The sequence below is a fragment of the Acomys minous genome, assembly GCF_964271855.1.
Source record: "Acomys minous genome assembly, chromosome: 13".
Lineage (NCBI taxonomy): Eukaryota > Metazoa > Chordata > Mammalia > Rodentia > Muridae > Acomys > Acomys minous.
Window position 1 is genome coordinate 23572366 of NC_140495.1, and position 21079 is coordinate 23593444.

Below are 21079 nucleotides of genomic sequence, written 5' to 3' on the forward strand. Positions count from 1 at the left end.
TCTAGAATGTCTGCACCGAATCCCCACCCAGGGCAGCCCTCACCGCGGCCTTGGAGCCTGCCTTCAGTTCCGTTGCTCTTACTGCCCTTCCTGCCAGGCGAGGCCCAGTGGATAAAGCAATGGGTGAAGTCCAGGGGGCCTTAAATGTGTTCTCTGGCTTTCTGCCTTGAGAGCCACCCATAGCCAGGGACCCTAGCAACTGTCATCGTCCCCTGGGGCAGGGTTAGTTAGAACACAGACGTACGATTTAGTGGCTTTTAATTTGCTTTTTTTTTTTTTTTTTTTTTTTTTGGTTTTTCGAGACAGGGTCTCTCTGTGTAGCCTTGGCTGTCCTGGACTCGCTTTGTAGACCAGGCTGGCCTCGAACTCACAGCGATCCTCAACTTAACCCCCGCCTCAGTTTCCACAAAGAAACCCCACTGTCATAACCACCCCTGAACTTTGCTGAGGACCTCTGTCCATGGCACACTTGGCGTGGCTCCTTTGCTGCAACAAATGGAAACCTGAATGCAAGGCACGGTCATTTGTTAACGGAGAAGTTCCTCTCTCTTCTCTCAGCCCAGACTTTTGGTTCCCTCTGCGGTTGGCATTGCTGAGTCTCCAGTGTTTCTGGTGCTGGGAACCTGTGGGGTGGTGGCCAGTGCGCAGGCTGCATAGGTCGAGCTTGGCAACACTGCTGTCTAGTGACCTTAGCCAAGTGGTCCGACCTCTGCACATCTCAGCTTAGTTGTCACACTTTAACTGGACCGATGATAATAGTACTTCTTAAGGCTTCTAGGCTATTGTTAAGGGTTCTTTGCTTGTTTTGTTTTGGGGAAGGTTGGTTTTGGTTTTGGTTTTGGCTTTTTGAGACAGGATTTCTCTGTGTAACAGCACTGGCTGACCTTGACTGTCCTTATAGACCAGGGTGGCCTCGAACTCACAGCAGCCCACCTGCCTCTGCCTCCTGAGTGCTGGGATTAAAGGCGTGCGCCACCAGTATTTGCTTTCAGAATAATGACTGACCCATAGAGTTCTAAGTGTTCCTCCTGCCCCAGAGCAGCCTTTTGCTGCCCTCTGCTGTCCAGATCCTGGGGCTCGGCTCTCACCATCTTTCCTCGTCAATCAAAGTCTGTTCAGAGGCATGCACACCTATAAACCCAGGCAGGAGGGCCATGTTATCTGAGAGCTGCCTGGGCTATACAGTAAGTTTCAGGTCAACCCAGAACATAAGGTGAGACCCTATCTCGGGGGGGGGGGGGTGCTGCTGATACGTCTCAGTGGATAAAGCCTTCACTTCACAAGTATAAGAGCGGACCTAAGACTGGATCCTTAGAACCCGTGAAAAAGTGGCATCTGTTGTACACTACTATACGCTGAGCCATTTGGGAGGTTCAGCTGCATCCTCTTGCAAAAGGATTATCCCGGCTGAGTAGTTAACTGTCTACACCTCTTCCATTAAGGGCGGGGGGAGGGTCACAAAAGACCCTCACCTGAGCTGCCTACCATCTGTTGGAGGCAGCTCTGCCTTAGCTGCTGGCGAGGGGGAAGGCGGGGATGGGCACTAGAGTATACAAGCAGGGGAAGACCAAGGCGAAAGGGGCTCTCTCTCTCTGTGGCTACAGGAAGCCCCCATGCATGCTGGGTAAAGACATTCCAAGTGGCCTACTGCGGGAAGAACACCCACAGTTCCGTAAGTAGCTTCTCACCTATGTGAGGAAGCCCACTAAGTTAACTGGTTTTCCAGAATAACCTCTGATGGAACTGTGCCTCAGTTTGTCTTTGGGACCTTAGGAGGAAGGACACACTTCCACAGGACTTCCATCTCCTGTGCAAAGAGATTTTTAGCAGCAGTGTGTGTCTGAGGGGGTTGAGACAAGAGGATCCGCGGAGCTCATTGGCCAGCCAGGCAAGCAGAAGTAGAAGCTCATTGGCCAGCCAGGCTAGCGGAAGTGGGACTCCTGGTTCCAGTGAGAGAATCTGTCTGAAAAAAAAAATAAAGTGTAGGCTGGGTCTGGTGGCACACACTTTTTCGAGACAGGGTCTCTCTGTGTAACCCTGGCTGTTCTAGAATTAGCTCTGTAGACCAGGGTGACCTCAAACTCACAGAGATCCGCCGTCTGTCTCCGTCTCCTGAAGGCTAAAGGTGTGCTCCACCATTGCCTGGGGGTGGTGCACACTTTTAATCCCAACACTGGGGAAGCAGAGGCAGGTAGATCTCTGCGAGCTCCAGGCAAGCCAGGGCTAAATAGTAAGACCCTGTCTCAAAACTGAATAAGCAAATAAGCCCAACAAAATCTAGTTTTCAGCCTAAAATCTTCTACCCAAAATGCCACTCTCTCCTAGGAAATAATCAGAGATGCGAAGTTGATAAAGATGATCTTTGCATTCATAAACCGAAGTGTGTCAAGGACCTAAGTCAGCCAGTTATAGTTCACCAGTGTAACAGTGGCTGGCGCAGCAAGAGTACAAATATCTTAAAACCTTCATTTCCTGTATTCTCCCAGCTCTGGAATTGATAACCTCTTTTGAAAGACCTGGGAATCCCTAGATGTCACAGGCTTGGTGGCGAAGCCAGATGAGGGCCTTGGTGCCTCTTGACTACTCCTTGTCAATTCCAAGGTAACACGTTTAAGAAAGCCTGGGAAGCTGGGACAATGCCCTTCTTGTCCACCAGAGGGCGCCATTGTCGAGCGAAAAACAGCCTTCTTGCTGCATTTCCAGATTCAGCGACGCTCTGCCCTCCGCGGAGGCAGTAGCGGTCAAGGAGACACCAAAGCGCGTGCACACGCGTCTACCAGCCCGCCTGTCTCCTTTCTTGCCTGTGCCCTGTGGGACTTCCTAACTATAGGGCCTCTGGTGTCAGAGAAATATAAATTTGGAATTCAAGTCCACCGTTTGCATGTGTCAAAATGTTTGGCACACTGCCAGACCCCAAAGGGCCGGTCCGTTAGCCTTCTGCAACTAGACTTTGCCACCCCAGGTTAGCCTGGCTCTTCTGGAGACTTTTCCATCTGCTTGAACTCCCCAGGTAAGCAGAAGGAACCCGAGGTCTCTGAGGTCCCCCGAGAAAAACTTTCAGCCCATCTCTCTTGGCTCTTTTCACACAGTTCTACACTCCACGTGTCTTGAACGCAGCTGCCGTCTTCGGTGAGATAATCGCCCCCACCTCCACAGCTCCAGTGTGCAGGCTTTCCTGCGTACTCTGCCTAGTCCATAGTGCTCCCTTGTGTTTGGGGAGGGCCTCGCTATGGGTGGGGCATCGGGGAAAGAGTCCTAAGTGCAAGTCTAGGTCAGTAGCCTTCAAAGAGTAGCCCTGGGAGCTGGGCGTGGTGGCGCACGCCTTTAATCCCAGCACTCGGGAGGCAGAGGCAGGCGGATCGCTGTGAGTTCGAGGCCAGCCTGGTCTACAAAGTGAGTCCAGGATGGCCAAGGCTCCACAGAGAAACCCTGTCTCGAAAAACAAAAACAAAAACAAAACAAACAAACAAACAAACAAAAAAGAATAGCCCTGGTACAAAGGGCACATTCCTGGGAATGTGTAAGAAATGGACATTCTACAGACCCACTGTGTCCCAGTCTCTAGAGTGAGGCTGGAAAGCTCAGTGGGTAGCACTCTTGGAGTGGCATGGGGCTGTTGGGGATGACCTGGCCGGCACTCTTCCCAACTCTGGGAGCTGCAGAATTCCTTCCACAGACAGGTGAAGCTGCTCTTGGGGCGATCCAGCTGTCCAACTTACAATTGGCCAGGTTGAGTGCGGCCCTGCCTGACCACTTTAAGGATGTTTCCATATGATGGTTCAGAACATACTGTGGCTTTAGCCTTCAAGCTCGGTGAAAAGATGTCACGTTTTGCTATAGTTGCTTAGCAAAGAGCCCTGGCTTATGGCAGCCTACTCCACAAACTAGCAGGTAATATGGTCCTACTGTGTTACTGCCTCCTTCAAAGCTGGGGGAGGTGACATTGGGACACAGAGGGAAGGGGAGGGCAGGGGAGAGAGAGAAGGCAGGCAGTGCTTTCCCTGCTCCACAAGGTCAGTGGACGTCCTGCCCTGTGGAACAGCGAGGAAGGGAGAAGTATGAAGCCACGGGCGAGGGGAGGCACAGACCTACTCTGTAGGAAGCTCACCATCACATCTGCAGATGGGCTCCTGCGGAAGGCGTGAAGGGGGGCCCCTCCCCACTGCTTGTCACCAAGAAAGGTTTCATAGTGTTCAGAAGTGACCTTCAAACCCAGCACACAGGTACTAAGACAGACAGACTTAGTGTCTGAGAAAATGGCTCAAGGGCCATCTCTTAATGAGACTGGATGATTCTGGAAAATACATTTTATATTATTTTTATGTATGTATATATATATGTGTGTATATGTATGTGTATATATATACATATACATGTTCATGTGAGTACACATGTATGCATGTCCATAATCAGGCCAGAGGTTGATGTGGGGTGTCTTCCTCAATCATTCTTTCACCTTATTCTTTTTTTATTGATAATATTCATATTACATCTCAATTGTTATCCCGTCCCTTGTGTCTTCCCATTTCACCCTTCATCCCGCTTTCATGCTACTCCCCTCCCCTATGACTGTGACTGAGGGGGACCTCCTCCCCCTGTAGATGATCCTAGGGTACTAAGTCTCTTCTTGGTAGCCTGCTGTCCTTCCTCTGAGTGCCACCAGGCCTCCCCATCAAAGGGACGTGGTCAAATATGAGGCACCAGAGTTCATGTGAAAGTCAGTCCCCACTCTCCACTCAACTGTGGAGAATGTCCTGTCCATTGGCTGGATCTGGGTAGGGGTTTGATGCTTACTGCACGTATTGTCCTTGGCTGGTTTCACCTTATTCTTTGAGACAGACTCATTCATGGGATCTGTAGCTCTCCAGTCCAGCTTACACTCTGCCAGCTAATCTCGGGGATCCCCCTGTCTCTGACTCCCTACAGCAGCAGGGTTCCAGGCATGAGCATCCAGACATTTTACATCAGGGCTGGGCTTCTCAGGGAAACTATACTCCTGTTGGGAGTCACGCTGCAGCCCAGCACAGCACAGCCTGACCCTGTGTCTTCCTGTCACAAGCTCAGGCACCCCGCCACCATAGCCCTGCTGCTGGCACAGCTGTCCTCACTCTCAGCTCCTCCATCCCTGCCTTATCTCCATGGCCGGAGAAGGCAGCTGAATTCAACAAAGAAGGCTCTCCATATCCAGCAGATATGGTGGTGGCACAGTCACCACAGAGCAACTTGCAACTGTCATGAGGTCACATGGCCAAAAGCCAACAGAGACTGAGTTCTAGGATGCTGATAAGGGCACCGAGGACTTCTCAGAATTTCTTACTAGGATCGCTAGAAAAAGAAAAGATACAGAGAGGACATCCCCGAGGCAGTCTGCTCTTTGGCGGTGATGGAAATCGTTCTATCAACACAGCAGAATTATGTGGCGGAGACAGTTCCCCCAGGGGAACTGGCATGGGACTAGCCAGACAGGCCTGTTCAGACCACGGAAAGCTCAAACTTGAGATCTATCTCATCCTGAGAATGGAAGATGTGGGGACAAAGCTCTCTCCCTGTTTCTGTGCCTGCCTCAGGAGCACGGGGACACAATCCCCAGGCGGCTACAGAGGGTCACTCACATGAGCTGTCACCTGCTGTTAGCCTTCCCCATGCAAATAGAGCATTAACAGATTCCTAAATCCCAGCCACTTAGACACATCCATCCTCAAAGCCCCTCCCCACTGCCCAAGATTTGTAAGTTCCTGTTTCACATGAGCACTACCTACGTCACCCGTCACCCACCGAAGGACTTCTGAGACTGGCTGTTTATTCTGAGCTGTGGCACTGGGAGAGAAGGGCCTCCCTTCTCACCAATGGATTCATTGTTGGGCCTCCTGGACTCAGTCACCGCGGAACCACTGTGGTCACCGTTAGCGCTCCCGTGGCCTCTGCAACCTTCTGCTGTCTCCTGCCATGCTGCCAATCTGCTGCTCGTTTCCTAAGCTTTGGGCCCATTCCTCTGAGTCAGGTCGGGCCTCAGTCAGCCCTCTGTCGTCCCCTGATTCGGTTCCGGAGCCCTCTGCTACCTGACTTGGGTCTCAGAGCCCTGAGATCCCGCTTCCACCTGGCCGCCTGCAAGAGCAGTAACACTTACTGTGGAGAAAAATATTCACGCGCTCTTTTCCCACAACCCCAGCTGGACTCGGACCTCCTTCCTTGCTCATGCGCGCGCGCACACACACACATTTCATCCTTTTCCTCTGGGAAACCTTGAGGCTGAGAAGCACACACTTCCAGCTCAGCGCCCCAGCAGCACCGGGAAGGTGCAGAGCCACATCCCATAATAATATGTGAGAGCGATGCTAATGAAATATGAACTCGGCAGAAGCAGAAGGTGATGGAGAGGGGTGGTCAAACATGACGAGCTCACGCAGACGATGGTCGTAAAATGAAGATCAACATATAAACAATGCCCCCCTGCATCCGGAAGGATGTAACTGAATCCCTTGGCGCCCCTATTGCATCAACAAGAGGGCCCTTTATCCATTTTCTACTTAACAAGAGACAACGTCAAATGTCCCTTCTGCAGGCAGTTAGTCCTGCTGTGAGAGACTAAGCCTTCTCGCTTTTGTGATAGGCAAGCTTGTCCTCAATGATAAAGAGGTCTTAGTGTGTGTGACCCCTCAGATTCTATTTACAAATTCCAGCAAGATGGTGGCGCAGCGGATGAGAGAGCTTGCACTCAAGCCTGAGATCCTGAGTTCCATCCCCAGAACCTGCAGCAGCAGAAGAGAACTGGTTCCCAAATGTTGTCCTCCTGTGCACTGCAGCACAGCACGCACATCCCCCCCCCCCATCATGCACTGGCACTATGATAATAATAAGCAAAATCTCTCTCTCTCTCTCTTTTTTTTTTTTTTTTTTTGGCCATCAGATAGTCTTTTATTGAAATACTTTCTTGTTGCTTCTTAACTAGCTGGGCATTCCACAGCACCGCTGTTGTTGTCATCTATGATGTCATGAGGGTGGCGGCCACCCACATTGCAGCCCACAGACTGTGCTGTGCCCAGGATCTCCTTAATAGTTCCAGAAAGCTCTCTGGCTAAGGGCCGGTGCCGCATCTGCCTGGCAATGTTGACAATCTCATCAAAAGTGATGTTTCCACTGTGTTTAATGTTCTTCTGCTTCTTCCTGTCTCTCGGTGGCTCCTTGAGGGCTTTGATGATCAGGGCAGAGGCAGAGGGCACCACCTCAATCTGGGCCAGTCTGTTCTGAATGGTCAGTTTCACTGTAATCCTCAGACTTTTCCAGTCACCGGTAGCCTTGGCAATGTCATCACCAACCTTTTTTTGGAGACAGACCCAAAGGACCAATCTTGGGAGCCAAGGAGGATGTGGCGCCGACCTCGCCTCCGGTGCATCTCAGATACACGACTTTGATCTCATTGGGGTCAAACTTGGGCGGCATGGTGGATGGAGGTGGCTGGTGTCGGATGAACCCGGATCCGGGACGACCGAAGAAAGTTGCACCGTAGCCTCCTCCGAGCCGAAAGCCGAAAAAAAGCGCAAAATATCTCTTTAAAGTTGCATTTGTTGATGATTAATAGGGTGGCTGGTCGCCGGGTGTGGTGGCACACGCCTTTAATCTCAGCACTCGGGAGGCAGGTGGATCTCTGTGAGTTTGAAGCCAGCCTGGTCTACAAATCGAGTCTAGGACAGCCAAGGCTACCCAGAGAAACCCTGTCTCGAAAAACAAAAACAAACAAACAAACAAACAAATAATGTGGCTGGTCAAGGTTTTCACCCACGCAGCTTGATGTTTAAGCGTAGTCTGGTGTCTGTACTGACGCTGACAAGTTGGAAAACAAACAAATCCAAAACCTATTCAAATGGGCTCTAGTTCAGTTCGTTAGCATGTGTTGTCATAGATTGTTTTCGGTGAAAACCAAGTACATTTCAAGTTGATTTACCTCCAGTTCACATGCCAGAAATAAAGGGCGTGTGTGTGTGTGTGTGTGTGTGTGTGTGTGTGTGTGTGTGTGTGTGTGTGTGTGTTTTACAACAGATACCACTGAAATCCAGAGAATAACTGAAAATGATCTTGAAAATTTATACTCCGATAATTTATAAAACCCAGTGGAAAGGAATACATTGCTCAATGCATATGACCTGCCAAAACTGAGTCAGGAGAGTGGAGAAAGTAACATTTCTTTTCAGTGGGTCAGCAAGAAATTATGAGGCTAAAGTAGTAATTAAAGGTCTCTCACCAAGGAAAGTCCCAGGATGGAAAGATTTACTGTTGAAATTTACTGGACCATTAACGGAGATCTAATGTCAATGTGCCCCAAGCTTTCTATAAAATAGAAATGGGGTGGTTACTTCTAAACTCAGTCCATGAAGCCAATATCAACCTAATGTCAAAATGTGATGATAAAAACCTCTAGACCAGTGTACTTGATGAACATAGATGCAAAAATCCTCAACGAAATACAAACCAAATTCAACAATACATTAGGAAGATCAGAGCACACAAATTAAACGTTGTGTTTTGATATATCTGTAAATCCTGTTTTAACATTTAAAGAAGATCAAATGTCAGGGATGCAAGGACGATTCAGCATATCAAATCATAAAAGCAATACAGAGCACAAGTGACAGCTACACAGCATCACCCTGGATGGGCAGAAGCCGAAAGCATTGCCTTTAAAACCAGGAACAAGACAGATGTCTGCGCCTCGTCACCAATACTCAGTGCGGTACTTGAAACCTTAGTCACTGCAATAAAGCATGGGAAAGAAATAAAAGGGGCACAGCAGGAAGGAAGACATCGAACGTCTGTACGTAAGGATGATGTGACGCTATACTTAGAAGACCTAAAGGTTCCACGAAACACCTTCTAGACCCTAAAAGGGAATTTAGTAAACTAACAAGATACAATATTAACATACAAAAATCCAATGGTTTAGCTCACGCCTGTAATCCCAACACTCAGGGAAGCAGAGGCAGGAGGATTACTGTGAGCTCGACGACAGCCTGATCTACAAAGCAAGTCCAGGACAGCCAGGGCTACACAAAGAAACCCGACCCTGAAAAACCAAAACCAAAACAACAGTAAGAACGAAAGTGGCTTTTCAATATACCAATAACAAACCCACAGAGAACTAAATAAGTAGCACAGTACCACTCAAAATGGCCTCCAAAAGAACAAAACATGTAGGAGAGAATCTAACCAACTTGGTGAAAGATTTCTATAATGAAAACTACAAAAATTGAAGAGCTTAGAAAAGACCTCCGATGGAGTGACGTGAATCAGGGGAAATAAGACTGTGAAGATGGCTGTACTACCAAATGTGACCTTAGCAAATTTGATGAAACCCCCATCAAAATCCCAATAATTTGCAGAACTAGAAAAAAAAAAAAGTAAAATTTGCATGGAGGCAAAGTAACTCTGAGTGAAACAGCAGTGCTCAGGGTGTTTACCGTAATGCTCGATTTCAAAGTGTCTCACAGCGCTGGAGCAGGAAAACCAGCATTGCTTTGGCATACAAACAGACACTGCACTGGTTAGTTTTTATTGTCAACTGATGCAACCTAGAGTCACCCGGGAAGAGAAAGTGTCAATTGAAGAGCCGCCTCGACTAGACTGGCCCCTACCCATGTCTGTGAGGACGCACCTTCACTGGCCGTTGATGTGGGACGGTCCACCATGGGCGGCACCATCCCTGGCGGATAAACCTAAGCTGTGTAAGAAATCTAGCTGAGCCAGCCAGTCGGCAGCCTTCCTCTGTGGTGTCCGAGAGCTTTCTTCCCCACCTTCCCTCAGTGGTAGACTGTTAACCTGGAAATGAAAGTTAAAGTAAACCCGGTCTTCCCCTAAGTTGCTTTTGCTCGGTGTTTTTTGTTTTTTGTTTTTTGTTTTTTGTTTTTTTTGTTTTGTTTTGTTTTGTTTTGTTTTTTTGGTTTTTTGAGACAGAGTCTCTCTGTGTTAGCCTTGGCTGTCCTGGACTCACTTTGTAGACCAGGCTGGCCTCGAACTCATAGTGATCCGCCCACCTCTGCCTCCCGAGTGCTGGGATTAAAGGCGTGCGCCACCACGCCCGGCTTGCTCAGAGTGTTTTTATCACAGCGACAGAAAAGCAAAGAGAAATAGAGGCCAATGAGTGAGAAAGGACAGAGGACCCATACACACGTCCAGTCATCTACCTGCAGCGAGTTAATTCTCAACAAAGCAGCCAAGATGTACTAAGGGAAAAGACAGTCGTATTGGGAAACTGGATTTCCATACATAAAAGACTGAACGTCTACCCACCCATCTCTCTCACACTGTATACAATCAACTCTAGGAGCTGCACGTGGTGGCACACACTCATGTAAACCCAACCCTCAGGGGGCTGAGTCAAAAAGACTACAAGTTTGAATGTGACCTAGGCCATACAGTGTGATAAAGGCCTGAGCTATATAGCCAGATGCCATTAAAAAATAACCTATTCAAAATGGATCAAGACCTGAAACATGGAAAATAGTGTTGGAACACACAAGGGAAACACTTCAAAACTTAGCCATAGGCAGTGACTTCCTGAACAGCCTGGGAAATAGGAGCAACGCGACAAATGATGTTGTGTCAACTTAAAAAGGGTCTGCACGGCACAGCAAAGGAAATGACAAGAGTAAAAAAGGCGGCCTGGAGAATGGGAGAAAATGCTTGCCGGGGATTCTCATCAGTACAGGTAAAGAACTGAAAAGGACCAAGTGGCCAAAGCAAGAAACGAGCAAAGGAACCGAATAGATTGGTCTTTCCCCCATAGCCTAGACTGATCTTGCCTTCTGATCCTCCTGCCTCAGCCTCCTGAGTGCTGAGGCTGCAGACACTTGCTCAACTATGTTCATAGCAGCCTTCTTCGTAATAGCCGGAATCTGGAAACAACCTAGATGTCCCTGAGTTGAAGAATGAATGGTACATTTACTACTCAGCTATTAAAAACAAGGAAAGCTTGAAATTTGCAGGCAAATTGGTGGAAGTAGAAATGATCATCCTGAGTTAACCCAGACCCATGGTATATACTCACTTATAATTAGCCCAACATGAGTGTCTTCTGAGAGTCTTCACTCAGCGGGGGGTTGGGACAGATGCTGGGACTCGCTATTGGGACTCCAGGTGAGAGAGTTATGGGAGAATGGGAAAATACAAGGATCCAGTGGGTCCTGAAATCCTACAATAAGACCATCAAGGCTGGCGGATCTGGACCCAGGGGCTTAAACTACTGTATCAAGGACAAGCATGCAGTAAACCTAGACCTCCTATTCAGATCTAGCCAATGGACAGTGCATTCTCCACAGTTGTGTGGAGAGCGGGGACTGACTCTGACATGAACTCTGTTTGACCTGTTTGACCACCTCCCCTTGGTGGGGAGGCCTGGTGGCGCTCAGAGGAAGGGGAAGCAGACTCCCCAGATGAGATCTGATAGGCTGTGATCATATGGTGGGGGAAGAGGTGCCCCTTCTGTCACAGGCATAAGGGAGGGGAAAGGGTAAAAAAAGGGAGGGAGGGGGAAAGGTAAGATACAAGTGAGGGGACAACAACTGAGATGTAATCTGAATAAAGTATTTAAATAAAAATAATAATAAAAAAAGAAAGTTTATTATTAATTCCTCGTGAGGATGTGGGCTTGATGTACTTCTTCAGCCTTGAGATGAAAGAAGTCTAAGCTTATGGATAACTAAAGTAAATGGTAGCTTTTGTTTCTTTTCCAAGAATCTTCTGGTTCACACGGATGAATACTGTATAAAAGATCTGAGAAAAATAAACTCGAGGCTACCGTATTTACTGTTAGTCCTCCGAAAATAAATAAAATAAAATGTTTTGTAGGCGCTGAGAGACACTCAGGAGTTAAGAGTACAGCACAGACTCAGGTTTGATTCTCAGCACCACATGGTTCCTCATAACCAGCTGTAACTCCAGTCCCAGAGCATCCAGTGCCCTTCCCTGGCCTCCGTGGGCACCAAGCACATATGTGATACTCAGACGTACATGCAGGTTAACACTCATACACATAAAGTAAAAATAAATTCTTTTTTTTAAAAAAAAGTGTCTTGGAAGCTACATGAATAAAGCTTTCTGGGCCTAGAGTTCGCTATTTGAGAAGTTTCCAACTAGAAATTCAGTTTCTTATTTTATTGGTTGGTTTTTGTTTTTTATTTTATTATTTATTTATTTATTTATTTTTGGTTTTTTGAAGCAGGGCTTCTCTGGGTAGCCTTGGCTGGCCTGGACTCAATTTGTAGACCAGGCTGGCTTCAAACACAAAGCAATCCACCTGCCTCTGCCTCCCGAGTGCTGGAATTAAAGGCATGGGCCACCATGTTCAGCTTTGTGTGTGTGTGTGTGTGTGTGTGTGTGTGTGTGTGTGTGTGTGTGTGTGTGCTTGTTAGTTTATTGTTCTTTCTTAATGTAGACATTACTTTCAGCTTCTTGGATATCTGCAAACGGAAGCAGTAGAGGTCAGGAAGTAAGCAAGGGGCCGTGAGAAGAGTCCTCACGTAGTTGGAGAAACGAGATAGTAAAATACATGTGCTACGAAAGGAGAAGGATGGAACGCAGGGGAAGATTTAAAGTGGGATGAGCAAGGCGGATGGGGGAAAGAGGGAATGGCTGGGAGGGTTAACTAAAACCGGGTCCGTGTGAAAAAGTGTGGAAACCAACTGCTTTATAGCTATGTATACGTGAGTCTGAACGGACACACTCTGTATAGGTAGATAATGCTGCTCCCAGTTAGTAAACAAATGCCCTAGTGCCAGATGTAGGATTCCTCCCTATGAGTCACTCACTGGTCAGGAAGGCCTCAGAGGACCACGAAGCAGTACCGGATATTGGCATTGCTCTCTGTTGCCCACGAGGACTAGACTGTCAGAGCCTAATGCTGAGGAAAGTGCATGCGCGTGTTGTAGGGCACAGAGAAATCAAGCTGGGGGTCCTCCTCTCCCGTGGCAAGCATTCATAAAGCCTGACGGTGCAGTCTGCTGGGGAAACGTCACCAATATTCTTTACCCAGCCGTGGAACCTGTGCTCTGCTTGCCGACCTGCCGGGAAAGCTACCCCCATCGGTGCAATAGTGGTGTGACTGTCATGGGGGCAACTGAGCATTTTCTGCTTGGAGTTATAGGAGGGAATTCACGCCTGGTGCAAGCCACCTCCTGTGTTTGCTCAGGTGTTTTCTTATACAAGCCAGGACCACCTGCCCCGAGGTAGCTCCACCCACAGAGGGATGGAACCTCCTATATCTGGCAGCAATCAAGAAAATTCCCTCACAGAGATGCTCCACAGGCCAAGCCAATAGAGTCAACTCCTCAATTGAAGCTCCCTCTTTGCAGGTGATTCTAGGTTGTGTCAGGTTAACAAACCCCATATAACCCCATATATATATATATGTACATATATATATACACATATGTGTGTGTGTTATATGTGTATATATACATACCAAACACATGATAGCAATAATAAATAAAATTTAAACAAAATTTTTAAAGACTTCAAAAGAGTAGTTTCCTCAGAGTATGGGCTTTATATGTCACTTGCTGGGTTAATTCATATGCCATATATGTGGATTAACATCTGGTGTGTGAAGCCGGGCATGGTGGCGCACACCTTTAATCCCAGCACTCAGGAGGCAGAGGCAGGAGGATCACTGAGTTCGAGGCCAGCCTGGTCTACAAAGTGAGTCCAGGACAGCCAAGGCTACACAGAGAGACCCTGTCTCAAAAAAAAAAAAACAAAAAAAACAAACCAACAACAACAACAAAAAAAACATTTGGTATGTGTATATATGTTTACACTGGTAAAAGTTGACCAATATATACTTTATTATTTCTGTATTTTATTATGAGTAAATTATATTTAATGACATAATAAATGGGTAATAAATATACAAATAGAAAATGATCACGTAACACTTTTCACACTTTTAGGGTCCTCCTCCCTCAGCTGCCTCGGTCCTGGGGCTGTGATTATGGACTGTCCTACCGAGCTACACAATATAATACTAATAAGTGTTGACAATCTGTCAGACTCTCGTAGGCTGCGTCTGTAGCTATGCTTAGTGGGAGCTCTAGCAAATGTCTTAAAAGAAGACAAGTTAAAAATTATTTTAATTTCTATGTCAAGAAACTAACAAAAAGAAAAACAAGCAATGAAACCTCAACCAGAGAAAGGAAATAAAAGCCGACGTGATCAAATCATACATATACAATGGAGAAGAGGAAGTCAAAATTACATTATTTAAAAGCCTTTAGAGAGACTGATAAAAGAGACAAAGGAAGAGATCACAATGTGTGCATAACAAGACCATAAAACAAATATTAGTACAGATCCCTTAGACATAAAAAGAAGAAACCAGAGTTGTGTACCATCCATGCAAATACAGTTAACACAGGCAGGCTTAAAAATTCCTTGAAAACAACTTCATAATTAATTTGAAGAGAATAACTGGTTTTATGAAAAGAAAAATTTCACGTCTTATACACATCAAAACAACTGAATGTGAAATGATAGGCTCTCAAAGTTGGATCCTGGGACCAGAAGTAGAACTTTCCACCTGCAAAGGGCAGCCAGCCTGCTAGCTGACAGGAGGCCAGTGAGGCCATTGAGGACAGAGCTTCCTGTTTCTTACGGGGGGGGGCGGGGGGGGGGTAGAGGTGGGGGGGGCGCTCGCCCTGCAGAGGCAGTGCGCAGGTTTTCAGTGCTAGCAGTCATGACCTGGTGATGGTAGTGCCTAGGAGCACCCCCACCCCCACACACCCCGACCCCCGCGCCATGGTGAGAAGTTTGAATTACCTGGGCATCCACAGACCTTCCTTCCCCATTGGACACATGTCCGCAGCTTTGGGAGGATCGTGGGACAGAATCGTGTATTCTAATAACTACGCAGGGATCTGAGGGGCGATCTGTAGCTGTGTAGCAGGCTCGGACTGGCAAACAAAGAAACCTAGACAGTGTGACGTGGAAAGACCCATCTCTTGTCAGAGAAGACCCACGTGTGTGTGAGAGAGGACCCTAGACAGAGGCGCTCTGCTGGTCGCCGGGGCTGCTAACTGAAGTCAGGTTTGCTCAAAGCCACCGGAAGAACCTCAATCGTTATTTTAGCCTCCGAATTGAAGACACTAGAACAAATTTACATTCGCTAGGCGAGTGGGTTGAGAAACCGAAGCTATAATTAGTTTATTGAAACTATTAACCATAAAGAGGAAGGGCAGAACATAATAATAATAAAACAGGAAGTGAGGACCAGTTGAGTGTAGTGGGGCATGCGTGGAGTCCTAGCTGCTCAGCAAGCCTGAGGTGAGAGGATGTCCCAAATCCAGGCGTTTGAATTCAGCCTGGGTTGTATGGGCAAACTCCATCTCAGAACACAACACATGATATCAAGGATGTCTTAATGCACAGTATTGTATGAATGAACGCTAAGCTAAGTAAAACAAGCCAGCTACAGAAGAGACAAAGCATCGCATGCCTCCTGGTAATACCCAACGAGAGTCCCAAAGACAGACAGAAAGTAGTTGATGCCAGAAGCTGAGCAATGGGGGGTGGGGTGGGGGGAGGGAATAGGGACTCATTTAAAAAAAAAAAAGATTTATTTATTATGTATACAATGTTCTATCTGCATGTGCACTTGCATGCCAGAAGAGGGCACCAGATCTCATTGTAGATGGTTATGCGCCACCATGTAGTTGCTGGGAGAATTGAACTCAAGACCTCTGGTGTTCTTAACCACTGAGCCATCTTTTTTGTAAGGGGTATAAATTTCTAGGTTTGCAAGATGAAAGGCGTTGTGGAGACTGGATATTGCTTATGACTGGACCACAGCACAAGTGCCTGTATGCCAGGTAAAGCCATGTAAAGCCTGAAGATGCAGGTCTCACACAGGCCTAGGTTCGATCGCCACCCCCACCCTCCCGAAAGCACAGCATAAGCTGAGGGTAGTGCGCTCCTGTAATCAATCCAACCATCAGAGGGAGAAGCAGGAAGACCAGGAATTCAAGGTCATCTCCAGCTACAAAGGACATCGAAGGCCAGGCAGAGCTGCAGGAGACCATCTCAAACAAAACAGGTGAAAATGGTTAAATGGGTAAACATTTTTTGCATTTTAACTCAATTTAAAAATTGTGAAAATTGGTCGGGTGTGGTGGTGAATGCCTTTAGCCCCAGCACTCAGGAGGCAGAGGCAGGCAGATCTCTGTGAGTTCAAGGCCAGCCTGGTCTACAAAGAGAGTCCAGGGCAGCCAAGGCTACACGGAGAAACCCTGTCTTGAAAAACAGACAAAAACAAACAAAGTTGTGAAAATTGTACACAAATGCATTCCAGTTTTACAAATCAAACAATGCACACAAAAGTCCTCAGGTGGGCCAGTGTGCTTTACATACAGTGCTTTACACACACACACACACACACACACACACACACACACACACAGCCACTCTCTGACTCAAGCATTATAACAATTTCCATCTTAAGGATGAGGAAGTAGGACAGCCAAGAATCATGCATCTTTCCCACAATCCCAGAGTCCAGAAGTGCCTGCGCTTTGATTTAACCCTTCAAGTGCAGACAATCTTCTCCCAGCCTGCTCCAGAGTCAAGCTGGATACCCAGCACAGAGACACGAAGGTGTGTCACTTGCAAGAAGGGGCTGTCCTCAAGGAAGCCAGGTCTGACAGTGACGACCACAAAGAAGTAGGTCCATGTGAGATGCAAAACACACGTAACAATGGATATTTATCTTTGTTTTCCAAAAGAGAGATGATTTGACAAGATGCTGAGGGTTTTAAGATTGTGGGGTCGTGTGTACGTGTTTGGGTTCAGTTCTAAACTCAAATGCCCAGCTCTAAGAGGAACCGTTTCCAAGTAACCCTGGCCAAAGCAGCCCTTGCCCCTGCTTCTCCTGCTCACACACGGGCTTCATTGTCCTTCTTCCCCAGTTACTGTGTGTCATCTAACAGGGACAGCATCCTCTCCATCCTCTCCCGTGCCTGGACCAGTCCCTGGCAGCTGGTAAGGGCTGTGCACTTCTCGGAGGACCGCGCTGCAACGTTACACAACTTAGGTGCCTTGAATATTGTTTTAAGACCCAGGTAGCCTGAGACCACAATCTCCTTTGCTCTTTCTTATCTTCTGCTGAGCTGCCATCTTCCGTACCTCGGTTGATAGCTGCAGAACTCCAGATCCAACTTCAGTCTCAATGTGGCTTCCCTTTCATTATTTCCTCTGTGTGTCTATGCACAAATTTCCCTCGTGTGTGTCCCGTGTGTGTGTGTGTGTGTGTGTGTGTGTGTGTGTGTGTCTGTCTGTCTGTCTGTCTGTCTGTCTGTGTGCCTGTGAAAGCAAAAGGTACAGTTCAGTTGTTTTCCTTGATCACTGTGCACCCTATCTTATTTATTTATTTATTTATTTATTTATTTATTTATTTATAAGATAGGGCCTCACTATGTCTCCCTGCTGGTCTGGAACTCACAGTATAAACCAGGCTGGCCTTGAACTCACAGACATCTACCCAGAATGGAGCACTGTACTAGATCCAGGTGGAGAGAAGGAATCGTAGCCATGTCCTCGGCACAATCGTGACCTCAGGTTGGGGGATAAGATGCCATATTCTCAACAGTCTCATATAGTTGACTTATGGAAGCAATTTGCTGTCATTATAAACAGGGCTCAGAGAAATGGAAAAAAATCTGATAACATTCTCCAATGTACTGTACGGAAGGGCCATTCTTCGCAGAGGAACCCGGAAGCTTTGCTGTTGAATGAACTTGATGTGTTCAGGAACAGATAGAAAAATGCAGCTGGGGCAATAACGTCCCTGATGGTGTCCATGGGTCCAATGCTGGACATATGTCTTGGTGAGTGTCCATTACACACACACACACACACTCAACCACTTTCTGCCCAACGGGGACGCTCCCTCACAGGCATCACCTCCACATTCTTTGCAAACGCACTAAGCCAGGAGGTACAGGAGGTACGGAGCTAGTGAACACGAAAAGCAAAGGGGATGGTGAACACGGTGCATGCTGTCCCCAAGGAGTTTGGCAGTCTAACCAGGTCTGGGCACTGTCTCTGGCCCTGCACCTGCAGTGCTAGACACTGGGGTGGGCGTGGGGAGAAGGACAGTGTCGTGTAAGGGAGAGGAACAGATAATTTCCCAGTCCACGTATCTTGTGAATCCTTTCTGCCTCACACTGCTCAAGTCAGGTCTGTGTCCTTAATACATAGCCCCAATGTCTTTAGCTTCTGCCGAGCTGGGCCAAGCAAAGGAGAAGTGTCTTAAGAAGTGGGTTCCGTAGTAAACAATTGGAGAAACACTGGGTTAAATTGTGTTTAACAGCCTTTATCTGTAAGACTGTTCAGAAACTTTACTGCAGTTTTAATATAGTTGACTCTTCAAAGGCACTGAAGGAGAGTTTATGTTTTTTGTTTTGTTTTTGTTTTTTCAAGGCAAGGTTTCTCTGTGTAGCCTTGGCTGTTCTGGGCTTGCTTTGTAGACCAGGCTGGCCTCGAACTCACAGAGATCCACCTGGAGTGCTGGGATTAAAGGTGTGGGCCACCACTGCCCGACTTGTTTGTTTTTGTTGTTGATGATTTTCTGGCTTAGCCTGAGACCAAGAACAGAAGATGATTCAGTGTTCTGACTTCCAGGAACATACAGTTGTAAAACCTTACTGGGACAAAGAAGTTGCTTTTATTTTAGATTTTTTTTTTTAATTTTAAAGTGTGTGTGTGTGTGTGTGTGTGTGTGTGTGTGTGTGTGTGTGTGTGTGTGAGAGAGAGACACACACAAGGCCATCCCCTGGAGCTGGAGTCACATGAGCTTGGTGACCCTGTTGTGGGTGCTGGGATCTGAACACTCTAGTGTTCTTCTACACGAGAAGTAAGTGCTCTTAACCAAGGAGCCACCCATCCAACACCTCGCAGCAAATAATTTTATCCAGAGGGGAGGAGGGAGAAGAGAGGAGGGAAAGGGTGCGAGAAAAGAAAAAAACAAAAAACCAGTCATCTTTTGATTGTTTATGGGGCTAGGTCTTTCATCAACTGTCGAAAGAGAATGAAATTAATTGAAAGAGATTACTCCAAATCAAGCCTGTACTCCCGTCTGTCAACTGTCTCACCATCCGGTCATTGCTGTGACCTCTTGTGTGGGCACCCACAATATGTGCCATCCACAAGGTGAGTCACTGTCTGAACTAGGGAGGCACACTCCTTTTGTCTGATTGGTCAGACAGGGCTCCACAGAAGCCCTGGGCCGCACGGATTCCCAAGAACCTCAGGGCTTGCTTCCCCTTTCTTTTTCCATTCACGGGTCACTCGCCCTGTCTGGACGCACCAAGGGAGAGCAAACGGCTTGTATGTGAAGCTAACCAGGCTCCTGGAAGCTCCCAGCCTAATGGTTGCTTAGAATGAGGGGAGCAGAAGGGCCCCTAAGATCACCTTGGCTGTGCTGGAGGCTGAGTCCAGTCTTACTTAACAGGAAGCTTAACGGAGAACAGCATTGCACTCTCTAAGGACTAATTTGGACTTCCAGCCTCGGGGTCCACCCTGGCCCTGGTCTGGAACACACCTCTCAAAAAGGCCAGATAATACTGTGTATAAGGAACAGGTTTTAGGTGGCTTATCCATAATAAGTCAGTTGGGCCCACGAGTAGAGTAGCCCTCAGCCCATCCCAAATGGCAACTGCACACCCATCCTGTAGACGTCTATGTCAGATTTTGGGTTCCCAGGGTGCACTCAAGGCAACATCGGGGTGACCCCGCCCCTTTTCATCTGGTCCCGCCCCTGGTGGCGGAGACTTCCGGATTTCTCTGTTTGCCAAAGCTCCACCCTGCTGGCCTTATTCCCAGTCCAGAGCCAGAGTACCGGAGCTCAAATCGCAGAGAGGCTTGGCAGAGCAGGAGCGGCGCGGCATCGGGGTCCTTGTGCCTTGAGAACAGATGTGCGCAGGCATAAGAGGTGCTCCAACCTGAGCTGGGGTGAAGCTTCCGAAGAAGGCAAGACGGCGACAGCAAGATGCAGGCGGAGGAGCCGTGCGCCCCGAGCTCGCCCCACGGCCCCGACACCCGGGAGAGAGGCCAGCGCGCACGGGGCCCCGAGCCGCGCCTGTCCGGCCAGCTGCTGCCGGAGCTCTACGGTTTCGTGGCGCGTGTGCTCTTCTACCTGGCTCCCGTCTACCTGGCGGGCTACCTGGGGCTCAGCGTCACCTGGCTGCTGCTTGGCGCCCTGCTTTGGATGTGGTGGCGCCGGAACCGCCGCGGGAAGCTGGGGCGCCTGGAGGCCGCCTTCGAATTCCTGGAGCACGAGCGCGAGTTCATCAGCCGCGAGCTGCGGGGCCAGCACCTGCCGGCTTGGGTAAGCCGGGCCGGGCCGGGCGGGAGGACTGTGGGCTTTCGAGGGGGAGCTGGGGTGCACTCCCGAGCTTCATGTAAGCACCCCCCCGGCCCCAGAAAAAGTCCGGGGCGGGAAACACCAAGGAGAAAAACTGGGCGTCCAGGACTTCATAAAGTTACTCGCGTGAGAAACAGAGGGCGGTTCTTCCACCGCCTGTTGGTCTAGCGCAGGGCGTAACACTTAAATGGACACTTACCGCAGTGATGGGAGCAGAGGGCTGGCAGGAATACCCGCCCCCCCACCCCCCCTACCCCCGGGCTGAAGGTACCAGGTCGGGATGCTGCGTGGACCACTGTCCCCTTTCCTCGTAAGCCATGGGGATGCGCAAGCTATGGTACACTCTCAGTCAAGGGGCAAATCCACCTCCTGGTGGCGGCAGGCCGGGCTCTGGCTTCTCAAATGCATCTGGTTCTGAGAACCCTACCTGGCTCACATAAAAACAAAGTCTATGCCCCCATCTTAGGGGGATGGGACCTCCAGGAACGCTGGGCAGTCCTTAGGATTGGAAGTTTCACAAACATTGACCAAAGGAGACCAAGGGTTGGTGACAGACGTGACACTTGTGGTGCTGGGGGCCCCTACTTCTCAAATTCCTTTCCTGTAGCTTAGACTCACAGGGGCGATAACGCAGAGGTCCCCAGAACACTCATTTCCTCTGCCTTGCATGTGGCCTGAACT

General features: G+C 48.3%; 1 protein-coding gene and 1 pseudogene across 4 annotated transcripts in view; one reads left to right on the forward strand and one right to left on the reverse strand.

The window, feature by feature from the left end:
- Nucleotides 1-6889: 6889 nt before the first annotated feature.
- Nucleotides 6890-7530, reverse strand: LOC311580523 (large ribosomal subunit protein uL11-like; annotated as a pseudogene). The gene has a single exon. The product of its transcript is annotated as a large ribosomal subunit protein uL11-like (transcript).
- Nucleotides 7531-19787: 12257 nt separating this feature from the next.
- ESYT3 (extended synaptotagmin 3) overlaps nucleotides 19788-21079 on the forward strand; it is a 44240-nt gene continuing 42948 nt past the window's right edge. The window contains exon 1 of one of the 3 annotated variants that reach the window (XR_014773518.1): nucleotides 19788-20362. Coding sequence is in view for 2 of the 3 variants with exons in the window: in XM_084752232.1 (XP_084608358.1) it covers nucleotides 20024-20362 (339 nt within the window). In the remaining variant the exon portion in view is untranslated. The remainder of the gene's footprint in view (nucleotides 20363-21079) is intronic. The other 2 variants (XM_084752232.1, XM_084752231.1) reach the window with 2 other exon arrangements.